This window comes from Pseudophryne corroboree, chromosome 6 (genome assembly GCF_028390025.1).
Source record: "Pseudophryne corroboree isolate aPseCor3 chromosome 6, aPseCor3.hap2, whole genome shotgun sequence".
Lineage (NCBI taxonomy): Eukaryota > Metazoa > Chordata > Amphibia > Anura > Myobatrachidae > Pseudophryne > Pseudophryne corroboree.
Window position 1 is genome coordinate 402,260,720 of NC_086449.1, and position 27,377 is coordinate 402,288,096.

General features: G+C 46.8%; 1 protein-coding gene across 4 annotated transcripts in view; it reads left to right on the forward strand.

Annotated features, from left to right (window-relative positions):
- Positions 1-6,841: 6,841 nt before the first annotated feature.
- Positions 6,842-27,377, forward strand: part of LOC134932437 (zinc finger protein 3-like) — a 49,500-nt gene continuing 28,964 nt past the window's right edge. Inside the window, exons 1-6 of one of the 4 annotated variants that reach the window (XM_063926868.1) lie at positions 6,842-7,224; positions 7,721-7,757; positions 10,060-10,182; positions 11,367-11,540; positions 11,792-11,831; positions 21,094-21,242. In XM_063926868.1, the coding sequence (XP_063782938.1) occupies positions 10,105-10,182; positions 11,367-11,540; positions 11,792-11,831; positions 21,094-21,242 (441 nt within the window). In that variant the 5' untranslated portion in view covers positions 6,842-7,224; positions 7,721-7,757; positions 10,060-10,104. Of the gene's footprint in view, positions 7,225-7,720; positions 7,758-9,461; positions 9,550-10,059; positions 10,183-11,366; positions 11,541-11,791; positions 11,832-14,461; positions 14,599-21,093; positions 21,243-27,377 lie in introns of those variants that run through there. The other 3 variants (XM_063926867.1, XM_063926869.1, XM_063926870.1) reach the window with 3 other exon arrangements.

Sequence of the window (27,377 nt, forward strand, 5' to 3'; positions counted from 1 at the left end):
GAACACCACCTTAAGGGAAAGCCACTTGAGGTTCAAATGGAGGCTCCTGCAACGCCTCCAAAACAACCGACAAGTCCCAAGGAGCCACAGGCGGGACATAGGGAGGTTGGATACGCAACACACCCTGAGTGAAAGTATGAACATCAGGTAAAGTCACAATTTTTCTCTGAAACCACACCGACAAGGCAGAAATATGAACCTTGAGGGAGGCCAGATGCAGGCCTAAATCTAGACCCTGCTGTAGAAAAGCCAAAAGTTTGGCTGTACTAAACTTGGAAGCGTCAAAATGGTTAGATGCGCACCAAACAAAGTAGGAATGCCAGACCCGATGGTAAATCCGAGCAGAGGCCGGTTTCTGGGCCCGCAACATAGTTTTAATGACCTCTTCAGAAAAACCCTAAGCTCTTAAGACGGAAGCTTCAAGAGCCACGCCGTCAAAGACACCCGGGCTAGGTCCTGGTAGACACAGGGGCCCTGAACGAGGAGATCTGGGCGTTGTGGAAGTAGAAGTGGACGCTCTGATGATAGGCCTTGCAGGTCTGAGAACCAGTGCCGTCTGGGCCACGCCGGAGCTATGAGAAGCAGATTTCCTTTTTCTTGCTTGAACTTCCGAATTACCCTGGGCAGGAGTGACACCGGTGGGAACACGTACGGCAGCCGAAACCTCCACGGCACTGCCAGCGCATCCACGAATGCTGCTTGAGGATCCCTTGTCCTTGCTCCGAAGACCGGAACCTTGTGATTGTGTCGCGACGCCATCAGATCCACATCTGGAAGACCCCACCTTTCCACGAGGAGTTGAAACACTTCTGGATGGAGGCCCCACTCGCCGGCATGCACGTCCTGACGACTGAGAAAGTCCGCTTCCCAATTCAGGACTCCCGGAATGAATATTGCCGATATTGCCGGTAGATGGCGTTCTGCCCAACGTAGAATCCGCGAGACTTCCTTCATTGCCAAACGGCTTCGAGTGCCGCCTTGATGATTTATGTAAGCCACTGTGGTGGCGTTGTCCGACTGTACTTCAACAGGACGGTTCTGAATCAAATGCTGGGCTAGGTTGAACGCATTGAAGACCGCTGCAATTCCAGAATATTGATCGAGAGGAGAGATTCCTCCTTGGTCCACCGACCCTGCAAGGAGTGCTGCTCCAGCACCGTGCCCCAACCTCTTAGACTGGCATCTGTCGTCAACAGGATCCAGTTGGATATCCAGAAGGGACGGCCCCTGCACAATCGTTGGTCCTGTAGCCACCAGAGCAGCAACAGACGGACCTCCGGAGTCAGAGATCATTTGAGACATGATCCAGTGAGGCAGGCCGCCCCACTTGGCAAGAATCAGCTTCTGTAGAGGGCGGGAATGGAATTGAGCATACTCCACCATGTCGAAAGCCGATACCATGAGACCTAGCACTTGCACTGCCGAATGTATCGACACTTGCAGATGAGATAGGAAGCATCGAATCCTGTCCTGAAGTTTCAGGACTTTCTCCTGAGACAAGAACAATCACTGGTTGTGAGTGTCCAACAACGCTCCCAGGTGCACCATGCTCTGAGCAGGGACCAGGGAAGATTTCTTCCAGTTGATGAGCCACCCGTGGGCTTGCAGAAACTGGATAGTCAGATCCAGATGGCGTAGGAGAATTTCTGGGAAATTTGCCAGGATCAACAAGTCGTCCAGGTACGGTAGGATCCTGACCCCTTGACGGCAGAGTACAGCCGTCATAACCACAATGACCTTGGTGAAGACTCGCGGAGCCGTGGTCAAACCAAAAGGTAACGTCCGAAATTGGTAATGGAGGTTGCCAACCGCAAACCTCAGGTACTGCTGATGCAACACTGCAATGGAAATATGCAGGTAAGCATCCTGTATGTCCAGGGAGACCATATAATCCCCAGGTTCCAAGGCCAGAACAATAGAGCGAAGGGTTTCCATATGAAACTTGGAGACCCTCACAAATTTGTTCAATGACTTGAGGTTGAGAATGGGCCGGGATGACCCATTCGGTTTCGAGACTAGGAACAGCGGTGAATAGTACCCCTTGCCTCTCTGAGCCAGAGGCACCTGTACTACCACTCCTGTGTCCAGGAGGGACTGTACCACCGAATGAAGAGTTTTTGCCTTCACCTAATCCGAAGGGACATCTGTCAGGCAAAATCGAAGAGGGGGACGATTCTTGAAGGATGCGGCGTAACCTCGAGTGACTACTTCCCGTACCCAGGCATCTGAAGTGGTCTTCAACCATTCCTGGGTATACCCTAGAAGCCGGCCCCCCACCCTGGGGTCCCCCAGGGGGAGGCCCGCCCCATCATGCGGTAGGCTTATCGGTCTTGGAAGCTGGCTGACGGGCAGCCAAGGCTCTTTTGGGCTTCGGCTTACCAGGTTTGGAAGTGCGGGCCTGTTTTGGGTACGCCTGACCTTTTGCTTTCCCTGAAGGACGAAAGGATCAAAATGGAGTACTCTTAGCCTTCGCACCGAAGGAGCAGTACTAGGTAGACATGCTGTTTTAGCAGAAGCTAAGTCAGTCACTATCTTGTTGAGGTCTTCTCCGAAAAGAATGTCTCCCTTAAAATGGAGTACCAGATCCACAGAGCAAGGATTGTAACCAGAGAATACGGTAAGTCAAAATGGACGTAGTAGAAGCCTTGGCCGCCAGAATACCGGCATCAGAAGCCGCCTCCTTAATGTAATGAGAAGCTGTGACAATATAAGACAGACATTGTCTAGCATGATCAGAAGCGTTGGAAGGCAACTCCGCCTCCAGCTCCTGAGCCCACGCTTCAACAGCCTCTGCAGCCCATGTTGCTGCAATGGTGGGCCTATGCCATTAAACAACCCTCCACACGCTTATCCGTCGGTTCTTTCAGAGACGTGACGGTAGTTACCAGCAGAGCTGAGGATACCACCAGCCGCGCCACCTGCGAATCCACTGGCGGGGGTGTTTCCCAATTTTTACTTAGCTCCGCTGCAAGGGGGTAGCGAGTCAGCATCTTTTTGTGAGGCGTGAATTTCTTTCCTGGATTTTCTCAGGACTCCTGACGTATATCAACTAAATGGTCAGAATGAGGTAAAACTTGTTTAACCACTTTCTGCCGTTTAAACCTGTCCGGTTTCTTAGGGGCAGCATCAGACTCCGGGTCATCAGTAATTTGAAGAATGGTCCTGATAGCCTCCAACAAGTCAGGAACATCCACCTGTGAAACAGATTCCCCATCAGAAGCGTCGGGATCAGAATCTGTGGGGTCAGTATAAATGCCATCCACATCAGACGAGGAGTCTGGGACGTTGGCGGATTGTGAGTAAGTAATGGCCCGCTCAGAGGACCCCTGGGTCTTAGGCGGGCAAGGGTTAGACTTCTTCTGAGTAGTCAGTGATTGGTTCAATTGCTGTAACTGAGCAGACAGTTGATCTGCCCATGGCGGGTTAACTGTGGGGACCATAAGCGGTTGTACCGGCACAGGAGGTCCCAAAGGGGGCGATAGTCTACTTACCAGCGTATTCAATAGCGTGGAGAAGGTAACCCAAGGTGGGTCATTTTGAACCCCCGTTGCTACAGTTCCACTTGGGGGTAAGGATCCCCCAGAACCTGAACCCTCAGCTGCTATGTTTTCCTCAAATGTGTCTACAGCGTCACCACCACACAATGTGGGATCAGCCCCAGCACTATTGCCCTTTGTAGCTGACATACCCGAAAGCTCAATGCAAGGCAACACAGTACAATATCAGCAGCACAATACCTGACAAGAACCCCCTGTGCAGTGTATCAGCACAAAAAGGGAATTCAAGAGGTATATCGTGACTAAAAATCACAGAGAAAAATACACACTGAGTATATCCTGTGAACTACCTATATTAAATGATAAACCTGACGCACTTAGCCCCCTCAGGTTATAGAATATAGGGATAGCAATCTGAGTGAGACACACGAAATGGAGGTCACACAGCAGCTATATGCACACACACATAGTCACATTGTAAAATGCAGAAATTATGACATGCAATAAAACTGCACTGGACTAGCAATATAGAGTAGTATTAAGTATAGCTATACACTCAGTAGATATAACAATGCACAGTAAAGACTGGATGTATATCACAGGGTACTTGTACTAAATAACCCTGACTAAATGCACTCTTTCTTAAATAACACTGTCAGCAGATATGTAGAATACTTAAGTGTCCTGTAAAATGCACAGCGCTGACATACAGGCGGCTTTACAAAGGAGGATTTGCCCAAACAGTCCCAGGATCAGCTCAGCTTGTCCTAATGGTGCCCAAACGCTGACAGGGAGTGAGGGAGAGAGAGAGATGCAGCTCCAGGGTGGGAATATTTACTCTAAATGGCACCCTGGGGCTGGGGGAGGGGCTACAGGTCAAAGCCTTATCCCCCTGCTGGATTTCACTACCAGGTACTGTGGGCTTATATAAACGGTTTATGAGAGAAAACCAACCTGTGCCCTTGCCCTGGTGGTCTAGTGGGGTCCATGTACTACCACAGTGTCCACGCCAGCGCGCACGGCCCGCCTCCCACCGGCCGCGCGGGATCGCGATTTACAGAGGGTCCCGCCGGGGGGACCCACTTACCTCCTCCCTTAGTGTGGCCACGCGATCCAGGAGAACAGCGGTCGTGTGTGTGACTAACTGGAAGAAAACTGGAGCCTCAGCTGTAAGTACCCGGCAACCAGGGCGTGGGAGTATACAGCGACGCTGAGGGAGGTGATGGAGCTGCAGCAGGAGATGTGTGACTGACATCTAACACAGTTAGTGTCTCTGCTGCAGCCCTTGAAGTCTTAATTTTTCTTAAAAGCTTCTTCTCAGGGCTGCTGGAGCAGCCCCCCTGTTGTATGCCTGCCTACTGCATGGCACCAACTACAAAACTGAGCGCCTGTACACGGAGGCAGGGTTATAGAGGAGGCGGCGCTATGCATTATGGGAAAAAGGTCAAAGCTTTGAGCCTGTTTGTGCCTCAGATCAAGATCCTACTCTACACCCCAATGTCATTCCCTGTGGAGCCCAGTGTACCCCGCAGCAGAAATTATTTTATAATACTTTTATAATAATAACTAATATTGCATTTTCAGTAGTTTTGATGTTGTCCTTTATATTTATGAGAGGTATGACTATTTGCATAGTGTGCTGCTTAACTGGGCACTGTATTATGAGAGGTATGGCTATTTGCATAGTGTGCTGCTTAACTGGACACTGTAAAAGTTGCAGAGACATGTAGGGGTCGATGTAATTTGTCTCATCCCTTGCGTTTAGGGAGGCCAATCCCGGGATCGGGATCCCGGGATTTGGGCCCAAAAATGCCGGGATTTGAATCCCGGGATTGGAGCCTCCAATCCCGAGATTCACGGAATTAGAGTGCGCATGCGCATTTTTGCCGGACAGCGCTGAGCACTACAGCACAGCGCTGCCCGGCTGTCAGCGATATAGATATAGCAGCCACAGGTAGTTCTACACTCACACTGACCTCGCTGGCGGCATTTCAAATGTAGCGCCGGCCGCCAGCCAATCAGAGCTGGCATACCGGCAGCCAATCAGGGAAGCGGCAGCAGCCGCGGCTCCTGATTGGCTGCCAGTTCTGACTGGCTGGTGGCCAGTGCTACATTTGAAATGCCGCCAGCGCGGTCCGTGTGTGTGTCCATGGCTGGTGCCCGCGGCCCATTAATTAGTAAGTGTTATCGCATTCGCTACTTACACCCACACTCTCTGCTCCTGACATTCTCCCTCCCTCTCTGCTCCTAAAATCCTCCCTGCTCGCTACACCCACCTTCCCTTCTTGCTCCCTACACAGCCACCCTCCCGCTGCTCCCTACAACCACTCTCCCTTCCTGCTCACTACATCCATCCTCCCTTTCTGCTCCCTACACCCACCCTCCCTTCCTGCTCCTTACATGCTCCCTACACCCACCCTCCACCCCTCGCTGCCCTCCACATATACTCTCCCTGCTCCCTACACTGATCCCTACTGCAATCCCGGGATCGAGCATTTTTCAATCCCGAATCCCGGGATTGAAAAAATGCCCCGGGATTGGCCTCCCTACTTGCGTTGGTGCTCCCAAAATCACTGAGTTTTGTTTGCAGTTCCATAGCATTATGTGCAAAAATGTACAAGCCTGGCATGGGATTGACCTGCAAGGGGGGTGATATGAGGTGCTGGCTCAAGTTCAGAACATGGGACCCACTGGGCTAGCATACCTAAACTGCCTCAGAGCACTATCGATGTGGACATCTATTGGGAATTACTATCTGTGGTGAGCGAAGCGAGCCAACGTGCCCAAAGCATGGCAAGGGTACATGTTTTAATGTTCTGAACAAGTTTAATCATGTTCTGAAGCAGTTTAGTTATGCTAACCCTGGTTCATGTTCTGAACTTGAAGCTGAGGTGCCACTTCAGCGCAACTCCCCCACCCCTTAACGGCTAATTTAATCAACCCCAAATTGTATCATTTAAAGACATACTTTAAAAATATATATATGGTAACCAAAGTGGTGCTCTCATTTTGGTTAGTTGGCAATTACAAAATTACTGTCTTTACAAATCAAATGTATCTATTTGTAACCATTAAAATGGCCACACACCACCAGTAAGAGGTCAACATGCCAGAGAACTACTGTAGCTAATGCTATCTATATTCAAGCTATTTCCTTTTTGCTGAAAGGCCCTTTATGTCCTACTAGGGGTCAGGTCTTGTGTATGAAAGGGATCTAGCCAGCCCTGCACAGTTACTTATTTCCCCTTCGCCAAACAGACCCGGCTCCGACCGCCAGGCGCCTGTTGTCGGCGAAGGGGATTTTAAAGCCAGGAAGTGTGAGCGTAGGCGCACTGCGTGGTGACCGTTACACCCTGCGCACTTGTGATGGCTGCGTACGTATAATGTCGGCAACAGAGGTCTATCTCTGCTCCAGTTGGAGTGACGTCACGCATACCTCCGCTGTATACTGGGAGTCGTAGTTTCACTTCGCTGAATCTTATGTGTGTCTTCTACTGAGTAGGACTACATTTCCCGTCGTGCCCCTCACAGCGGGCTGTACTGATGACGAGCGCATTAGATCAACTAGAGAAGAGCTTTGTTATTGCCCAGCAGCAGTAATGCATAGTGGCTACAGATAGATGTCATTTATGTGTATGTTTAGAAATGTGTTGGTAAATATTGGGAAGAGTCAATGCATATGTAATCCCTTCAGTAGATGCACATACACGCCTGCAGCAGCAGCAAGGTATAGTATGACATGACCTATTTTCTTACAGCACACACTGATCGAACACAATGTAACACTTTAGTAAACTTAATTTAGCATTTTCTTTCATCCATTCATATGAGCAGTTCAACCAAGATGAGCAAGTGTCTCACGTTCTGTACAAGTATGATTTGTCATAGTTATGACATATGCACATAGTATTCTTTCATAGTATACTGTGTTACACTGTGCTTTATAAAGACAATTCACAACATCCTGGTGTATATAAATCTTTGTTACATCTGCAGCACAGCTGGTCATACACATCTCTATGTACCTTGGTTTGTGTCAGGCAATTTATTACTGTAGTTCCTGTTATACCAGGTCAGAGTTATTCTGTACATCATTGATTATAATGGTATAAAACTGCTACTTGTATTGTGGAGAACCTGCTGCTATATTTACAGTGAATGTGGTATTACTAACCTTGCAAGGCTATTCTAATATTGTTTATTCAACTTTTATTTCACTTTAGGCCAGGAATTATTACAAAGAAACTGCAAATATACAGGGTAACCATTTCAGTGTTGCCTATTTTTTATTTAGCTGATTTGTGATGAAAAAGTTAAGAAAATTGTTTAAATATATTTGGACATTTAAGAAATAGAAGAATTTATAATGTTGTCAGGCAGACGGCAGTGAGCGATAGATGCTCTGTGCCCTGTCTCCAATATAATCATCTTAAAACATTTTTCTAAAACATTAAGGAGCATATGTATTAATAATCTCGAAACTGCCGCGATTATTAACACTACCGCAGTGAATATTTTAATTTTTTATGAAAATATTCGCACTATGTATGTAGGGACTACGGGAGTGATAACTACAGTCCCTGCAAGTTACTTCTCTGGCATTTTAAAGAAGTTTGTCATGTTTGTGAAAAAAACGAACACTGCGCATGTGCACAGTGTTAGTTTCCAGGATCGGAACAGGCTGCGGGAGGGGGATCGATGATCTCGGTATCCGTTCACATGGTCGACCATGTTATGGTCGACAGTCATTAGGTCGACCACTATTAGTCGACATGGACACATGGTCGACATGGACACATGGTCGACACATGAAAAGGTCGACATGAGTTTTTTAACTTTTTTTTCTTTTGGGGAACTTTTCCAAACTTTACGATCCACGTGGACTACGATTGGAACGGTAATCTGTGCCGAGCAAAGCAGTAGCGGAGCGAAGGCACCATGCCCGAAGCATGGCGAGCGAAGCGGTGCACTAATTGGGGTTCCCAGTCACTTTACGCAAAAAACGACACCAAAAAAAGTTAAAAAACTCATGTCGACCTTTTCATGTGTCGACCATTTTCATGTGTCGACCATGTGTCCATGTCGACCATGTCAATGTCGACCAATAGTGGTCGACCTAATGACTGTCGACCATAACATGGTCGACCATTCATACCGGAACCGATGATCTCTCTCCTGCTACTATGCCTATATGCTAAAAGGAGTTTACACCATCTGAGGATGGTGTAAACTAACATGGCCAATTTTTCAGGGTTTAGTACATAGTGGTCAGATTGTAGTCCCCCTCTGATAATAATGGGGACTGTGATCTGTAGTGCTAATTAGCAATCTGCATGAGATTTCTGTGAATATTTCTGCATTATGCTATTAGTACATAGCCACAAACCATAACATTATGCAAAAATTCAGTCTCTACATAATTTTATGGGGGGAAAAAGATGCTTAAAGGCGATTAGAAACTATTATGCTGGTGCCAAGCATTTTCTTCACACCAAGGGCAGGGTTGTTTTCTGGATTCCATCTGGGTCAAACTCAGTCCGTTCCAAAAGAAGTATTAAAGTACTTAACATTTTAACAACACAAAATATTTTTATCCACTGGAGCATGAGGACCACATATATTGATAATAATTAGAAGCTGCCACCTCATTGAGTGTTGCAACTCCATAAGGTTAGAAAAAATAAAAAGGGGTGCTACCCAGACATTAAAACCAAATGCAAATATATATATAGGCAGAATTTCTGAGTATTGAATTACTGACTCCATTTTCAAACACGTGGGGCAGATGTATTAACCTGGAGAAGGCATAAGGAAGTGATAAACCAGTGATAAGTGCAAGGTGATAAAGGCACCAGCCAATCAGCTCCAATATGTAAATTAACAGTTAGGAGCTGATTGGCTGGTGCCTTTATCACCTTGCACTTATCACTGGTTTATCACTTCCTTATGCCTTCTCCAGGTTAATACATTTGCCCCACGGTCACTTCCCCAAAATGTCATATAATAGGGAACATGGCCTAGTGAACATGAGTCTACGCCCCCTTACAAACATGTACGTATAAGGAGCCCCGACTAAGGATTTTTAATTGTTAGGAGGTACTATATGTGTTTTAAGTCTCTGAATTCTGTTTCTCTTTGTTTCATCTGTAATACATCACCTGCAGCTGCACGGAAATGCCAATCGCCTGTGATATCTATATAGTTTATTATTATTGATAATGCTGCTGCCTAACAATAGCCACCTTTGCTTTCCGCACCAATTGCTGCTTTATGTAGCATGTGTTTCCCACACCTCTTACACTGTTAGCTGACTTGGGCAGGTCCATTTTCACCTTCACTGTTATGTCTTTGAATGTAATTTGTGTCATGTCATGATCTCCTCAATGAACAGCACTGCGTAATATGTCAGTGCTTTATAATTAAGCATGAGAGCCTTCAAAATATATTTATACTGTGAGTTGTCCCTATTAGGAAGAAATGAACGTGGGAAGTCTTGAATATAAATAGCTGTCATCTGTTAGTTTTCATTCACCAAAATATTTTTTTGCCCTGTTATGAATAGAGCCCAATCTAACAGTGTCTGCCAAATTAATTGATTAAAGGCAAGATGGATAATGAACAGCAGCCAGTGACCGACGAACTCTTACAACACAGCTTGGAGATTATCTCTCTACTGACTGGAGAGGTGAGTATTTGCTGGCCTATGTCACCTGTAAGTAGAGTGACAGGTAAACCCGATGAGATCAAAAACACAGGAATTATTTTACTAGGCCAGTGGTTCTCAAACTCTGTCCTCAGGACCCCAAGCAGTTCACCTTTTCCAGGAAACCTAGCAGGTGCACCAGGGCCGGTGCAAGGTCTCTCTGCACCCTAGGCACAGCTTCAGCCTAGCGCCCCCTAACCTGCAATCCCCACCACCACCTCTCAGAGGGAAGATGCAGGTGGGCTGGGGTGAATTGCATCATTATACATATGATTAGACCTGCAGCAGCAGCCAGCGCAGTGTAAAAGTAGGAGGCTGTATACAGAGACATCCTTCAGATTTTTGCTAGATTCATTCAGTGGAGCCCCCCAGAGGCTGGCGCCCCTAGGCAGCCGCCTAATGGTAGAGCCGGCCCTGAGGTGCACAGGTGTACTCATTACTCACTGACACATATTAAAAGATGGTGCAGGTGTAGCTAATTGCTTCACTTGTGATTCGGGGGGTAATTCGGACCTGATCGCTTGGCTGCGTTTTCTCACAGCCTGCGATCAGGTCTGAACTGCGCATGCATATGCACTGCAATTCACAGGCGTGACGGACCACAGCAACAGGGATCGGTGCATAGCGAAGGGATGGTGCGTAAAAAGCGATCGCAAGGTGACTGACAGGAAGCGGGCGTTTGTGGTTGCCAACTGACCGTTTTCAGGGAGTGTCTGGAAAAACGCAGGCATGTCCAAGCATTGGAAGGGAGCATGTCTGACATCAAATCTGGTCCCGGACAGGCTGAAGTGATCGCAGCAGCTGAGTAAGTCCTGGGCTGCTCAGAGATTGCACAAAATCAGTTTGTGCAGCTCTGCTACAGATGCGATCGCACACTTGCACAGCTAAAATACACTCCCCCAGTAGGCAGCGTCTATCTGATCATAGGGCTGCAAAAATCGCTGCCCAGCGATCAGGTCTAAATTAGGCCCTTGGTGAGCAGACCTGGAAAACATGAACTGTTTGAGAACCTATGTACTAGAGTCAGACAGATGTTCTGAAATTGATGGTGGTGAATGGATATTTGGGCTGAGAATGTTCTTCTAATTGTTTAAATGTCTTGCAGTTTAAGATGATGATGTAATATTCTTGTTATGAAGTGTGTTTCTGTTTCTCCTTTGATGTAGGATTATACAGTTGTAGAGAAACATGGTGAGCCTGTCACTATCAGTGAAAATATTTCTATGTCAAAAAATTCTTCTACCAGTTTGCGATTACCCCAAATAAAGCTTGAGAACAGACTTGTAATGGAGAAGATGCAGGAATTAGCCAACAAAATAATTCAAGTAATCAAAGAGGAGGTGAGTGTACAGCTATATACATAACAGCTACATTATGCAAACTTTACTGTGCCCATAAGTAATAGAACTTGTTTAATCTGTGTACTGCTATATGCCTCAAGACACATACATACATACATACATACATACATGCATGCATGTCATTTTATTAGCTCACCAGTTCTTGGGATTATTATTTGTTTTCTTAAATCCTCTGTTCCTCTTTTTTTTGTTTTCTTAAATCCTCTTCATTTTTTTGTTTTTAATAACAGTTCTCTGGAATGTCAGGTTTCCTAGAAGAACCATGTGAGGGTAAGTAAAGACTATCAGGCTCTTGTGTTATGATGACTAACACACAGTTCATGCTAAATAATCAGAATGTGGGGCAGATGTATAATGCCTGGAGAAGTGAGAAAGCAGTGTTAAGTGGAAGGTGATAACGCACCAGCCAATCAGCTCCTAACTATCAATTTACATCTTGGAGCTGATTGGCTGGTGCGTTATTACTTTGCATTTATCACTGCTTTATCACTTCTCCAGGCTTAATATATCTGCCCCATAATGTGTATCTATTGAAGAGCACAGTAATAAGTATGTCACTCACAGTGTTGCGCATACTTTATTTTGCCGGAAAGTCAGAGGAAGGTACCATAGAATTATTTCTCACACTTTCATCACCATGTGGAAGACAGGTCATTCCATCTGTGGTAGATTTATTTTTTTACATGCCAAATGTCGATTTTGCTATTTCTATACACTGTCTTGGGCATAGTTAGGCTTAGGAAAGCAGGTTCAGCACTGAGTACATTCATGTTTTGCTTTTTCTGCTTTGTAGTATTGGCAGGAAAATGTGGCTTCAGAGTGCAGTCTGCACCTGGCCTCCATCAGCATGACCCTGCTTTCCCTGGGCTGATAGATTTCTCAGAATGCGCAGAGCCGTAGGCGTTTCTACCATGGGTTCAATGTGTGCAGTGCACATGGGAGCCTGAATCCAGGGGGTCCCACACAGCACACACTGCACCCATGTTGTATTATACTTAACCTTTCCCGCAGCCGCAGCAAAAATCACTTCCAAAATGTCTGCTGTACATGCGCAGTAAGAAATTTGTCTCCGAACCATGGCAGGCGCCATGTTTCCGCAGTCCTGCACATGCGCATTTGGCTCCGGCACAATGCCGGAGCCTGTGGCGCCACAGAGAGGAGAGGGCCCACCCAAAATCTGCAGACGGGCCCCCTCCTCTCTTAAAACGCCCCTGTGCAAAGATATATGCATTAAGCCAGGGCTGACCAAACCGGTCCTCGAGATCTACCAACAGTTCATGTTTTCCAGGCCTCCTGGAGATCTGTAGAATTGTCAGTTAGGAATGAATGCAGCACATCTTAATTAGTAATGACTACACCTGTGCACCAGATAGGTGGTCTGGAAAATGTGAACTGTTGGTAGATCTCGAGGACTGGTTTGGCCAGCCCTGCATTAAGCACTACAAGCATTGCTGTGCAGCATCCAGGCCATGTGTATATGCGTACCAGTATTTGACCTTCATCATTTCATACAGTGCAAGTGCCACCACACTTTGGGAGGAAAACTTGCATCTTTTACCCAACAACCCCCCTGTATTGTCATGCGCACCAGCTGCATGTACATGTGCACCCAAAATGGCTGTGCTTGGGACATGTCACCCAACAAAATTCCTAACTGTTTCGGCAGTGCACTAGAATCCCACATAAATAGGAACAGTTGAGCGGTATGTGTGGAGGCCTACAATGATATTACACTTTTGTCTTGGGAGATAAAGCAGCTATGTTTTGCCATTCTGAGGTCCGTCAATTTCATAATGCTCAAATACATTACGAAATAAGCTCTTTTTTTTTTTTATTATTGTTAGATGTAACAAATGTTCTTTATTATTAAAGTAATAGTTTATATGGATTATTGTAAAGCAAAAATTTTGTATGAAAATGAACAATATTTGTTGAATCCAATTAAGTCAACCCCACATGCAAGGGGAGTGAGTTTCCATTACAACAGCGTGTAATTGCTGGCAACGGCTTTGGAATTTGCTCCCCTTGCGGCCCTATCTTCCCAGATTTGTGGATTTTTGTGCACAGCCATATGGGGCTGTAAACAAAAATCCTCATCTAGCTGTACCATAAGTGGCATATAGCCGCATTCAGGCCGGGTACACACTAGGCCGATATCGGCACAATTTTCCGTATTTGCATGACAAATCATGCATATTGCTTAGTGTGTATGTCCAATTTTTGCTCTCGTGGTCGCATGCGTCGTCTTCCGGTCGGTTGGAAGACGACAAAGTTATCCTTCACTAAATCTTTCTGGTGTGTATGGGCAATCTGTCTCTAGGGAATCGTCCCGAAAATGTGCCCGTCGCTCAGGTGTGTACCCAGCCTTACTCGCACCCGCAAGCTAATTGGATTGCACCCTATGTTGGAAATAGAGAAAGGGAGGCTGCTGTTCTAATTGGAGTGCATCCACCCAGGGCAGAGCTATTGCTTTGTGTATATATTTTGTCACCACACCTATTGTTTACTTTCTGTCTTGGCATATAGCCCACACATTTCTTTACATATAATTCCACAGTAGAGTTTACATGCTTTTTTTGTTATGTCAAAAATGATTGCTTAGATGGCTGCACCTCTAAATGCTTTGACATTAATTTTTCAGAGCTCTGAACCCAGCCAATAATTTACTGTGTAAAAATGCTGTAGTATTATTATTATTATTATTATTATTATTATTATTATTATTTACTATTACACACAAGGTTGAAGGGAGAGGTTTTGGGATGATATAAAAAAAATTCTGAGACAGAAACAAAAACAATGGTTTTGTCGCAATGGTTTTGTTGATTGTAATCTTATGAAATGAATATTTCTCAAATCACTGTATTCCTTTATACTTCACAGTTTCTCTGAAATCTCATTACACAGGTCAGAGTAGCATTTTCTGTCCTTGAATCACCTATCTCTAAAAAAAACACATGGATAAGCAAGTTTAATTGCCTATCTAATTATAGTCCATGGAAGGAACAAATAATTTGAAATTACAGCATGTTTGAAGGTGATGTATAAATAAATAATGATTGGGGATTTTTTGTTTTAGTAATGTTGACAAACCAAAAATCATCTAGTTTAGAACATGTGTCTCCAAAACTAAATTAACCCAAACATGAGATGGCAATCATACTAAGGGGCATATGTATTAATAATGGTGGAACTGACGCGAATATTAACACTCTGTTTCACATGCAGGGTCAGCGGTAGTGATGACCACTGTCTCTACAAGTTAATTCTCCGGCATTTTGGAGGAGTTTTTCACTCCTCTGGGGGAATCTGGCATGTGCACAGTGTCAGCTTCTGTGATTGGGGCCAGCGCTAGACAGAGGTTGCAGGAGGGGGATCAGAAGATCTCTCTCCTGCTAATATGCCTCCTAACGCTTACAGCCCTTTACACCATCTCTCTGAAAAGAGTCAGATTCTAGTCCCCACTGATAATAATGGGGAGTGAATAATAATTGATAATAATGGTGAGTGAAATTATAGCCCGCAGTAGCCCGTGATCAGCCCACAGGATGCAGATTTCTGTTCGAGCCTGAGGAGGCTCACATAGAAATCTCTGTTAAATGCCCTGATTGCAGGTGCTGCGAACCTGTTAATCCATAGCTCTGGTAATTTATTACGGATTCTATTGGTTAACACACGTTATCTGATAATTTCTCTGACGTCCTAGTGGATGCTGGGAATTCCGTAAGGACCATGGGGAATAGATGGCTCCGCAGGAGACTGGGCACATCTAAAGAAAGAATTAGGACTATCTGGTGTGCACTGGCTCCTCCCCCTATGACCCTCCTCCAAGCCTCAGTTAGATTTCTGTGCCCGGCTGAGCTGGATGCACACTAGGGGCTCTCCTGAGCTCCTAGAAAGAAAGTATAATTTAGGTTTTTTATTTTACAGTGAGACCTGCTGGCAACAGGCTCACTGCACCGAGGGACTAAGGGGAGAAGAAGCGAACCTACCTAAGTGGTGGTAGCTTGGGCTTCTTAGGCTACTGGACACCATTAGCTCCAGAGGGATCGCACACAGGACCCGACCTCGTCGTCCGTTCCCGGAGCCGCGCCGCCGTCCCCCTTACAGAGCCAGAAGCAAGAAGGTCCGGAAAATCGGTGGCTGAAGACTTCTGTCTTCTTCAAGGTAGCGCACAGCACTGCAGCTGTGCGCCATTGCTCCTCATGCACACCACACACTGCGGTCACTGATGGGTGCAGGGCGCTGGGGGGGCGCCCTGAGCAGCAATAAATAACACCTTGGCTGGCAAACTGACACCATATATAGCCCCAGAGGCTATATAGGTGTATATTAACCCCTGCCAGAAATCTTAAAATTGCGGGAGAAAGCCCGCCGAAAAAGGGGCGGAGCCATCTCCCTCAGCACACTGGCGCCATTTTCCCTCACAGCTCCGCTGGAAGGATCGCTCCCTGGCTCTCCCCTGCAGTCCTGCACTACAGAAAGGGTAAAAAAGAGAGGGGGGGCACAAATTTAGGCGCAGTATAATATATATGCAGCTATAAGGGGAAAACACACTTTATAGGTGATATCCCTGTGGTATATAGCGCTCTGGTGTGTGCTGGCATACTCTCCCTCTGTCTCCCCAAAGGGCTTTGTGGGGTCCTGTCCTCTGTCAGAGCATTCCCTGTGTGTGTGATGTGTGTCGGTACCGCTGTGTCGACATGTATGATGAGGAAAATGATGTGGAGGCAGAGCAAATGCCTGTAAGTGTGTTGTCACCCCCTGAAGGGTCGACACCTGTGTGGATGGACTTATGGAAGGAATTACGTGACAGTGTCAGCTCCTTACATAAAAGGTTTGACGACATAGGACAGCCGGCTACTCAGCTTGTGACTGTTACAGCGTCTCAAATGTCATCAGGGGCTTTAAAACGCCCGCTACCTCAGATGGCAGACACAGATGTCGACACGGATACAGACTCCAGTGTCGACGACGATGAGACTAATGTACCCTCCAATAGGTCCACCCGTTACATGATTGAGGCAATGAAAAATGTATTACACATTTCTGATAGTACCCCAGGTACCACAAAAAAGGGTATTATGTTCGGTGAGAAAAAACTCCCAGTAGTTTTTCCTGCATCTGAGGAATTAAATGAGGTGTGTGCGGAAGCCTGGACTTCCCCCGATAAGAAATTGATAATTTCTAAACGGTTATTGGCAGCGTACCCTTTCCCGCCAGAGGATAGGTCACGTTGGGAAACATCCCCTAGGGTAGATAAAGCGCTTACATGTTTATCAAAACAGGTGGCACTACCGTCTCCGGATACGGCCGCCCTAAAGGATCCTGCCAATAGAAAGCAGGAAGCTACCCTAAAAGCTATATATACACACACGGGCATTATATTGCGACCAGCGATTGCATCAGCATGGATGTGCAGTGCTGCTGCTGCGTGGTCAGATTCACTGTTGGATAATATTGATACCCTGGATAGGGACAATATTTTGCTGACAGTAGAGCATATAAAAGACGCTGTCTTATACATGCGTGATGCACAGAGGGATATTTGCCGGCTGGCATCAAAAATAAGTGCAATGTCCATTGCCGCCAGAAGGGGGTTATGGACTCGGCAGTGGTCAGGTGATGCCGATTCAAAAAGGCACATGGAAGTTTTGCCTTATAAGGGGGTGGAACTGTTTGGGGATGGTCTTTCAGACCTCGTTTCCACAGCTACGGCTGGGAAATCGAAATTTTTGCCACAAGCTACCCCACAGCAAAAGAAAGCACCGTATTATCAAGTACAGTCCTTTCGGCCCCAAAAACACAAGAGGGCTCGAGGCGCGTCCTTTCTGCCGAGAGGCAAAGGTAGAGGGAAAAAGCTGCAGCATACAGCCAGTTCCCAAGAGCAAAAGTCCTCCCCCGCGTCCGGTAAGTCCACAGCATGACGCTGGGACTTCACAGGCGGACCCGGGTACGGTGGGGGCCCGTCTCAGAAATTTCAGCACACAGTGGGCTCTCTCACAGGTGGATCCCTGGACCCTTCAAGTAGTATCTCAGGGGTGCAGGCTGGAATTCGAGACGTCCCCCCCCCCCCCCCCCCCCCCCCCCGCCGTTTTCTAAAATCTGCCTTACCAGCAACTCCCTCTGCCAGGGAGGCAGTGTTGGTGGCTATCCAAAAACTGTATTCACAGCAAGTGATTGTCAAGGTACCCCTCCTTCAGCAAGGAAAGGGTTACTATTCCACAATGTTTGTGGTACCGAAACCGGACGGTTCGGTGAGACCCATCTTAAATTTAAAAGCCTTGAACACTTAATCAAAAGGTTCAAGTTCAAGATGGAATCGCTCAGGGCGGTTATTGCGAGCCTGGACGAGGGGGATTACATGGTCTCCCTGGACATCAAGGATGCGTACCTACATGTCCCCATTTACCCCCCTCACCAGGAGTACCTCAGATTTGTGGTACAGGACTGTCACTATCAGTTCCAGACGCTGCCGTTTGGGTTATCCACGGCACCGAGGGTCTTTACCAAGGTAATGGCCGAAATGATGATACTCCTTCGCAAGAAGGGAGTTTTAATTATCCCGTACTTGGACGATCTCCTGATAAAGGCGAGGTCCAAAGAACAGTTGGTAGTGGGGGTAGCACTTTCTCGGGAAGTGCTACAACAGCACGGCTGGATTCTCAATATTCCAAAGTCACAGCTGGTCCCGACGACACGTCTTCTGTTCCTGGGAATGATTCTGGACACAGACCAGAAAAAAGTGTTTCTTCCAGTGGAAAAAGCCGAGGAGTTGTCATCTCTAGTCAGAGACCTCCTAAAACTGGGACAGGTGTCGGTACATCAATGCACACGAGTCCTGGGAAAAATGGTAGTTTCGTACGAAGCAATTCCATTCGGAAGGTTCCACGCAAGGACTTTCCAGTGGGACCTGTTGGACAAATGGTCCGGGTCCCATCTCCAGATGCAACAGCGGATAACCCTGTCGGCAAGGACCAGGGTGTCGCTGCTGTGGTGGCTGCAGAGGGCTCATCTACTAGAGGGCCGCAGATTCGGAATACAGGACTGGGTCCTGGTGACCACGGATGCCAGCCTTCGGGGCTGGGGGGCAGTCACACAGGGAAGAAATTTCCAAGGACTGTGGTCAGATCAGGAGATTTCGCTTCACATAAATATTCTGGAGCTAAGGGCCATCTACAATGCCCTAAGCCAAGCAAGGCCCCTGCTTCAGAACCAGTCGGTACTGATCCAATCAGACAACATCACGGCGGTCGCCCATGTAAACAGACAGGGCGGCACAAGAAGCAGGAGGGCAATGGCAGAAGCCACAAGGATTCTCCGATGGGCGGAAAATCATGTGTTAGCACTGACAGCAGTGTTCATTCCGGGAGTGGACAACTGGGAAGCAGACTTCCTCAGCAGGCACGACCTCCACCCGGGAGAATAGGGACTTCATCCAGAAGTCTTCCAAATGCTGGTAAACCGGTGGGAAAGACCACAGGTGGACATGATGGCGTCCCGCCTCAACAAAAAGCTAAAAAGATATTGCGCCAGGTCAAGGGACCGTCAGGCGATCGCTGTGGACGCTCTAGTAACACCGTGGGTGTACCAGTCGGTTTATGTGTTTCCTCCTCTGCCTCTCATTCCCAAGGTACTGAGAATAATACGAAGGCGAGGAGTGAAAACTATACTCGTGGTTCCGGATTGGCCAAGAAGAGCTTGGTACCCGGAACTTCAAGAGATGCTTTCAGAGGACCCTTGGCCTCTGCCGCTCAGACAGGACCTGCTGCAGCAGGGGCCCTGTCTGTTCCAAGACTTACCGCGGCTGCGTTTGACGGCATGGCGGTTGAACACCGGATCCTGAAGGAAAAGGGCATTCCGGAGGAAGTCATCCCTACCCTGATCAAAGCCAGGAAGGATGTCACCGCAAAACATTATCACCGCATTTGGCGGAAATATGTTGCTTGGTGTGAGGCCAGGAAGGCCCCAACGGAGGAATTTCAACTGGGTCGATTCCTGCATTTCCTGCAAACAGGGGTGACGTTGGGCCTCAAATTGGGGTCCATTAAGGTCCAGATTTCGGCCCTGTCGATTTTCTTCCAGAAAGAACTGGCTTCCCTGCCTGAAGTTCAGACTTTTGTCAAGGGAGTTCTGCATATTCAGCCTCCTTTTGTGCCCCCAGTGGCACCTTGGGATCTCAATGTGGTTTTGGAGTTCCTGAAATCACATTGGTTTGAACCACTTAAGACTGTGGATTTGAAATATCTCACGTGGAAAGTGGTCATGCTGTTGGCCCTGGCTTCGGCCAGGCGTGTGTCAGAATTGGCGGCTTTGTCCTATAAAAGCCCTTATCTGATTTTCCATATGGATAGGGCAGAATTGAGGACTCGTCCTCAGTTTCTCCCGAAGGTGGTATCAGCGTTTCACTTGAACCAGCCTATTGTGGTGCCTGCGGCTACTGGGAACTTGGAGGATTCCAAGTTACTGGACGTAGTCAGGGCCCTGAAAATGTATGTTTCCAGGACGGCTGGAGTCAGGAAAACTGACTCGCTGTTATCCTGTATGCACCCAACAAACTGGGTGCTCCTGCTTCTAAGCAGACTATTGCGCGCTGGATTTGTAGTACTATTCAGCTGGCGCATTCTGCGGTAGGACTACCGCAGCCTAAATCTGTAAAAGCCCATTCCACAAGGAAGGTGGGCTCATCTTGGGCGGCTGCCCGAGGGGTCTCGGCTTTACAACTTTGCAGAGCTGCTACTTGGTCAGGGGCAAACACGTTTGCAAAATTCTACAAATTTGATACCCTGGCTGAGGAGGACCTGGAGTTCTCTCATTCGGTGTTGCAGAGTCGTCCGCACTCTCCCGCCCGTTTGGGAGCTTTGGTATAATCCCCATGGTCCTTACGGAGTTCCCAGCATCCACTAGGACGTCAGAGAAAATAAGAATTTACTCACCGGTAATTCTATTTCTGGTAGTCCGTAGTGGATGCTGGGCGCCCATCCCAAGTGCGGATTGTCTGCAATACTTGTAAATAGTTATTGTTACACGAATCGGGTTATTATTGCGAGCCATCTGTTCAGAGGCTCCTTTTGTTATCATACTGTTAACCGGGGTTCCTATCACGAGTTATGCGGTGTGATTGGTGTGGCGGGTATGAGTCTTACCCGGGATTCAAAATCCTTCCTTATTGTGTCAGCTCTTCCGGGCACAGTGTCCTAACTGAGGCTTGGAGGAGGGTCATAGGGGGAGGAGCCAGTGCACACCAGATAGTCCTAATTCTTTCTTTAGATGTGCCCAGTCTCCTGCGGAGCCGTCTATTCCCCATGGTCCTTACGGAGTTCCCAGCATCCACTACGGACTACGAGAAATAGAATTACCGGTGAGTTAATTCTTATTTTAGTGCACAAGGAAAAGGGGTTGTAATTGAATAACACCAGGAGGCTACCACCCTTTTCCTGGCGTAGTAAATTACTGCATCTAATTAAATCCGGCCCTATACTTTGCAGAAAAAATATAATGTACTGTAATTTTTTTTTACTAATAATTACAGGCACCACCCAGCATGGGGATAGCAGTCAGATCTCAGAACATTTGAACAACTTAGTCAATTTGGTGAATAAGATGACCAAGGATAAAAATCACACGGTTGGAAACATTTTGAATTGTACTCTGGAACTCATCTACCTTCTGATTGGAGAGGTGAGCAGATAGGGAAAGAAGGTATGTACTTCCGCAGAATACACACAGCAACATTTCTAAAGCTAACACAGAGAGAAACGTCAAGTATGTGCTTTGTTTCTTGTCTTGCATATGATGCATATTTTTAATTGCACTTTTACATTGTTGTTGTGTGGGTTTTTTTTTTTCTTCAGTTTTTTCTTTTTATATTTTGCAGTCCTCATGCTGGAGTGCTTCTAATAATGTAATGAAATAATGGTGTATTACTGCACTATAAGTATAGTAAAACCATTTTGAAAGTGCTTTCAGTTTAATTTTATCTATTAAAATATTTTGAGAAAAATTGTATGGGACCCTAACTGATTATCTGTATATTTTAAGGATAGCAGAACATAATTTATTTTGAATATTTTGTCATTTTGTGTTTGTCAATTGTATTATACTTTTGTATAAAGTGTCCATTGTGATAGTAGTATTCTTTTGTGATAGCTAGACAAAAGTTATAGCAGCTTAATCTGAGTGGTGACAAACCAAAAAGAAACAGGTGAATCTTTGCATCTGGACAGACCATGTTGCAATAGCAGTACAAATACATTCATACTTTTTGCAGTCAGGGTAAATACTGTCTGCTTTTGCATGTAGTCCACAAACAACGGATAATCTAGGGCGCCGTGATTCAAAAACGTTTGTGAACCACTGCATTAATACTGTATTTAAAAGAGATCCCCTCTCCAATCCTGTTACTGCGGTCTAAAAAAAACATCAAATAAGGATGGGTGTAGATGAAAGTATTCCAAATAGTAATGAGTGTAAGTAGCAATCCTCTCCCATTTGCACAGTGACATCTTTCTTGGCATTCAGTATGTTTTCCCGGTGGTAGGGATGTTTGAAATCCCGACAGGGGTGAGGTAAGTATGTTACCCCCTGTCCCATACACCCTAACCCTCCCTTCCCCGCAGCGTAACCCTAACTCTCCCCCCTTAATGCCTAACCACCCCCCACGCCCTCCGGGTGGTGCCTAAACCTAACATCCCCGGCCCTAACCTACCCGTTATAATTACGGTCGGGTTTCCGGCTGTTGGGATTCTGGCGTTGGTCTCTTGACAGGTGTCGGTGTTCCAACTGCTGGATCCGACAGCCAACATCTTAATTGCATCCCCGTTCTTGAGGCCTGTTGAAATCTTTTATCCCTCTTTATGCATAAACCTAATAGGATTTTAATTACCTACTGGTAAATCCTTTTCTCGTAGTCCGTAGAGGATACCTGGGTCCACATTAGTACCATGGTGTATAGACCGGTCCACTAGGAGCCTAGGGCACTTTAAGAAATCAACCGTGTGCGCTGGCTCCTCCCTCTATGCCCCTCCTACCAGTCTAGAAACTGTGCCCGAGGAGACGGACATATGCTGAGGAAGGATGTAACAGAACAGTGGTGAGATTCGAACCAGCACACACACAACAAGCGGAAAGCCATGCTAACCCAACTTGAACAGGAACAGCAACAGCTGAACCAACATTACTTAACTAAGTAACAGTGCAGGAAACATGAAGCACGGACTACGAGAAAAGGATTCACCGGTAGGTAATTAAAATCCTATTTTCTCTTATGTCCTAGAGGATACTGGGGTCCACATTAGTACCATGGGGATGTAACAAAGCTCCCAAACCGGGTGGGAGAGTGCTGAGGTTCCGGCAGAACTGATTGACCAAACTGAAGGTCCTTAGAGGCCAAAGTATCGAACTTGTAGAACTTAGCAAACGTGTTCGAATCTGACCAAGTAGCTGCTCGGTAGAGCTGTAAAGCCGGGACACCCCGGGCAGCCGCCCAGGAAGAACCCACCGATCTAGTTGTGTGGGCCTGTACTTTAGGAACTGGCAAAACTGCCGTAGAATAAGCCTGCTAGATAGCACACCTGATCCAGCGAGCAATAGACTGCTTGGAAGCAGGACACCCAATTTTCTTGGGATCGTAGAGAACAAAGGGGGTAATTCCAAGTTGATCGCAGAAGGAATTTTTTTTAGCAGTTGGGCAAAACCATGTGCATGCAGGGGGGGCAGATATAACATGTGCAGAGAGAGCTAGATTTGGGTGGGTTATTTTGTTTCTATGCAGGGTAAATACTGGCTGCTTTATTTTTACACTGCAAATTAGATTGCAGATTGAACACACCCCACCCAAATCTAACTCTCTCTGCACATGTTAAATCTGTCTCCCCTGCAGTGCACATGGTTTTGTCCAATTGCTACCAAAATTCCTGCTGCGATCAACTTGGAATTACCCCCAAACAGCGAGTCAGATTTCCTGTGACGGGCTGTCCTCTCCACATAGATCTTCAAAGCCCTCACAACATCCAAGGACTTTGAGGAAACAGAGGTGTCTGTAAACACCGGAACCACAATAGGGTGGTTGATATGAAACAGACACCATCGTAGGAAGAAATTGCTGACGCGTTCTGAGTTCAGCTCTATCTTCGTGAAAAATCAAATAGGGGCTTTTGTGCGACAACGGCCCCAGTTCCGACACACGCCTTGCGGAAGCTAAGGCCAACAGTGTAAAGGTTTTCCACGTAAGAAACTTTACGTCAACCTCCTGTAAAGGCTCAAACCACTCCGATCGGAGAAACTGCAACACCACGTTGAGATCCCAAGGTGCCGTGGGAGGCACAAAGGGTGGTTGGATGTGCAGAACACCCTTCAAGAACGTCTGAACCTCAGGGAGGGAAGCCAATTGTTTCTGAAAGAAAATGGATAAGGCTGAAATCTGGACTTGCAAGGAGCACAAACGTAGGCCCACATCCACACCTGACTCTAGAAAAAGGAGAAAACGTCCCAGTAGAAATTCCACTGCAGGAAATTTCCTGTTTTCACACCACGAGACATATTTTTTCCAAATATGGTGGTAATGTTTACACGTTACCCCATTCCTGGCTCGGATCAGGGTTGGAATGACCCTGCTCGGAATGCCTTTCCGGGCTAAAATCTGACGCTCAGCTTCCATGCTGTCAACCGTAGCCATGGTAAGTCTTGATAGACGAACGGCCCCTGTTGTAGAAGATCCTCGCGAAGAGGCAGAGGCCATGGATCCTCCAGGAGCATCTCCAGAAGGTCCGCGTATCAGGCCCGTCTTGGCCAGTCCGGAGCAATGAGAATTGCTTGAACCTTTTCCCTTTTTATTCTTTTAAGAAATCTTGGAATCAGTGGAAGAGGTGGAAACACATAAACTATCTGGTAGACCCATGGAGTCACCAGAGCGTCCACCGCCACTGCTTGTTGGTCCCTCAACCTGGAACAATACCGCCGGAGCCTTTTGTTGTGAAGAGAGGCCGTCATGTTTATTTGTGGAGTCCCCCACGCATGTGTCAAGTACTCGAACACCTGCGGATGACGACCCCACTCTCCTGGGTGGAGGTCGTGTCTGCTAAGGAAGTCTGCTTCCCAGTTGTCTACTCCCGGAATGAGGATTGCCGACAGCGCCACCGCGTGTCTTTCTGCCCAGAGGAGAATTCTTGTTACCTCTGACAGTACTGCACTGCTCTTCGTTCCGCCCTGTCGGTTTATGTACGTTACTGCCATCACGTTGTCAGACTGAACTTGAATGGCTTGATCTTGAAGAAGATGCGATGCCTGTAAAAGGGCGTTGTATTTGGCCCTTAGTTCCAGAACGTTGATCGGAAAAATGGTTTCCTGACTTGACCATTGGAACTGCTCCCCAACCTCTGAGGCTTGCGTCTGTGGTTAGCAGAATCCAATTTTGAATCCCGAACCTTCGACCCTCGGTCAGGTGAGACGTCTGAAGACACCACAGAAGGGAAAACCTGGCTCTTGGCGAAAGACGTATCCTTTGGTGCATGTGAAGATGCGATCCGGACCATTTTTTCAACAGGTCCAGCTGGAAGTGCCTTGCATGAAACCTTCCGTACTGCATAGCCCCATAAGAAGCTGCCATCTTCCCCAGAAGGCGAATGCAGAGATGCACCGATATCCGGGTATGTTTTAGAACATCCCGCACCATTGACTGTATCACCAATGCCTTTTCCACTGGAAGGAACACCTTCTGTGCCTCCGTATCCAGTACCATTCCCAAGAACAGAAGCCTCCGTGTCGGTTCCAGGTGAGAGTTTGGCAGGTTCAGAATCCACCCATGAGCCTGGAGTAATCGAGTTGACAGGACAATGTTAGCAAACAGCTTCTCCCCGGACGGTGCCTTGACCAGCAGGTCGTCCAGGTACGGTACTATGTACACTCCTTGCATGTGGAGGCGAAACATCACCTCTGCCATGACCATGGTAGGGCCTGGAACTGGAAGTGACAGTCCAGTAATGCAAATCATAAATAAGTCTGATGAGGCAGCCAAATTGGAACATGAAGGTACGCATCCTTGATGTCCAGATACACCAGGAATTCCCCTTCCTCTAGACCTGAGATCACTGCTCTCAGAGACTCCATCTTGAATTTTTACCCCTGTAAGTACGGGTTCAGTGACTTGAGTACTACAAACAGGTTGGAATAAAACCCTTTGTTTTGTAGGTGAAGTGGAACTGGAACAATGACCTGAATCAGTACTAATGTTATCCCAATCCTACTTCTGCCACTAGTTGCCTGCTATTGTGTGGTGTTTTTTTTTTTTTTTCCTTTCCATTGCTCGCTTCAACCCCACCATGTGTTTTTCCTGTAATGTTTACCTCCACTGATTGCACACCTTTCCATTGTGCCCTACATGCAGGGTACATCATACTACTACATAAGCATCAGTTTTCCCATATATGAACTTGGCCCTTGTATGGCTCACCTCCCACAGTGTAACCTTCAAAGTGCGCCCAACATGGCTGCCCCATATGGTACACTTGTGGATGGGATGACAAATACATAGGCCTGATGGCTTTGATGGAACCCTACTCTGTACTGTAGGACTCTTAAATCACCCCCATTTTGTGTCATCTCTTCTACGGGTGGACTATTCCACCCTGGGTAATCCTACGCTGAGCGCCCAAGATTGCTGCCGCACCTGGTACCTTGTGACGGTGGAAAGTATTAACACTTGGAAGTTAATACCCAAAATGCCTACAGCAATCCTGCATTATGCTTTCTGTGTGCTTAAGGTTTTCTTTTATGTCTGCTGGCTTATCTATTGTTGTATTACTCAAATCCTCTGTATCATGTGCATTGTTTTTGATATCTGTAAAGCGCCTTGAGTCCTGTTGGAGAAAGAGCGCTATATAAATAAAATTATTATTATTATAATTATTATTACTAGTTTTTGAATTGCTGCCTGTAAAGTCAAATTTGCTCCTGGAGAAGCTGGGTAGCCGGATTTGAAGAATCTGGGAGGTGGGAGTTCCTAAAACTCCAGTCTGTAGCCCTGTGCGATAAGATCTTTGACCCAGGGATCCTGGCATGATGTTGCCCATATGTGACTGGAATAACGTAACTGGCTCCCACCTGCCTGTCTTCCAAGCAGTGCAGTCCACCATCATGCTGAAGGCTTAGAGGATGCAGTTTGGGTTTACTTCTATTGCCTTTGAAGGCTGTAGAAGAACTCTCGGATTTGCCTTTAAAATTTGCCGTCCGAAATGACTGCAGAGTTGGAGCAGAGTAGGTTTTTCTAGCTGGGGTTGCTGCGGAAGGAAGATTTGTAGACTTACCCGCCGTAGCCTTGGATATCCACGTATCCAGTTCACCTCCAAAGAGGGCTTTACCTGGGAAAGGTAGGCATACCACGCCTTTCCTGGAATCCGCATCCGCAGTCCACTGGCGTAGCCACAAGCCCCTGCGTGCTGACACTGCCATAGCAGTGGTGCGTGCATTGAGTAAACCAATTTTCTGTATGGCCTCCACCGTAAGGCTAGCAGAATCCTGTATATGCTGTAGGAGTAAAATAATCTCTCCCCTGATAAGGAATCTAACCCATCAATTAGATTACCTGACCATTTTGCAGTGGCTCGAGAGATCCGTTCACAAACTATAGTGGGTCTTTGGGCCACCCCCACAGCTGTGTACGGGGATTTCAGAGAAGTCTCAATCTTGCGGACAGCCGAGTTCTTTGAGGAGGCTGCACCTGGGACAGGTAAAATAAACTTACGGGACAATCTAGACACGGATGCGTCTACGATTGGTGAGTTTCCTCATTTCTTCCTATCCTGAGGGAAAGGGAGGAAA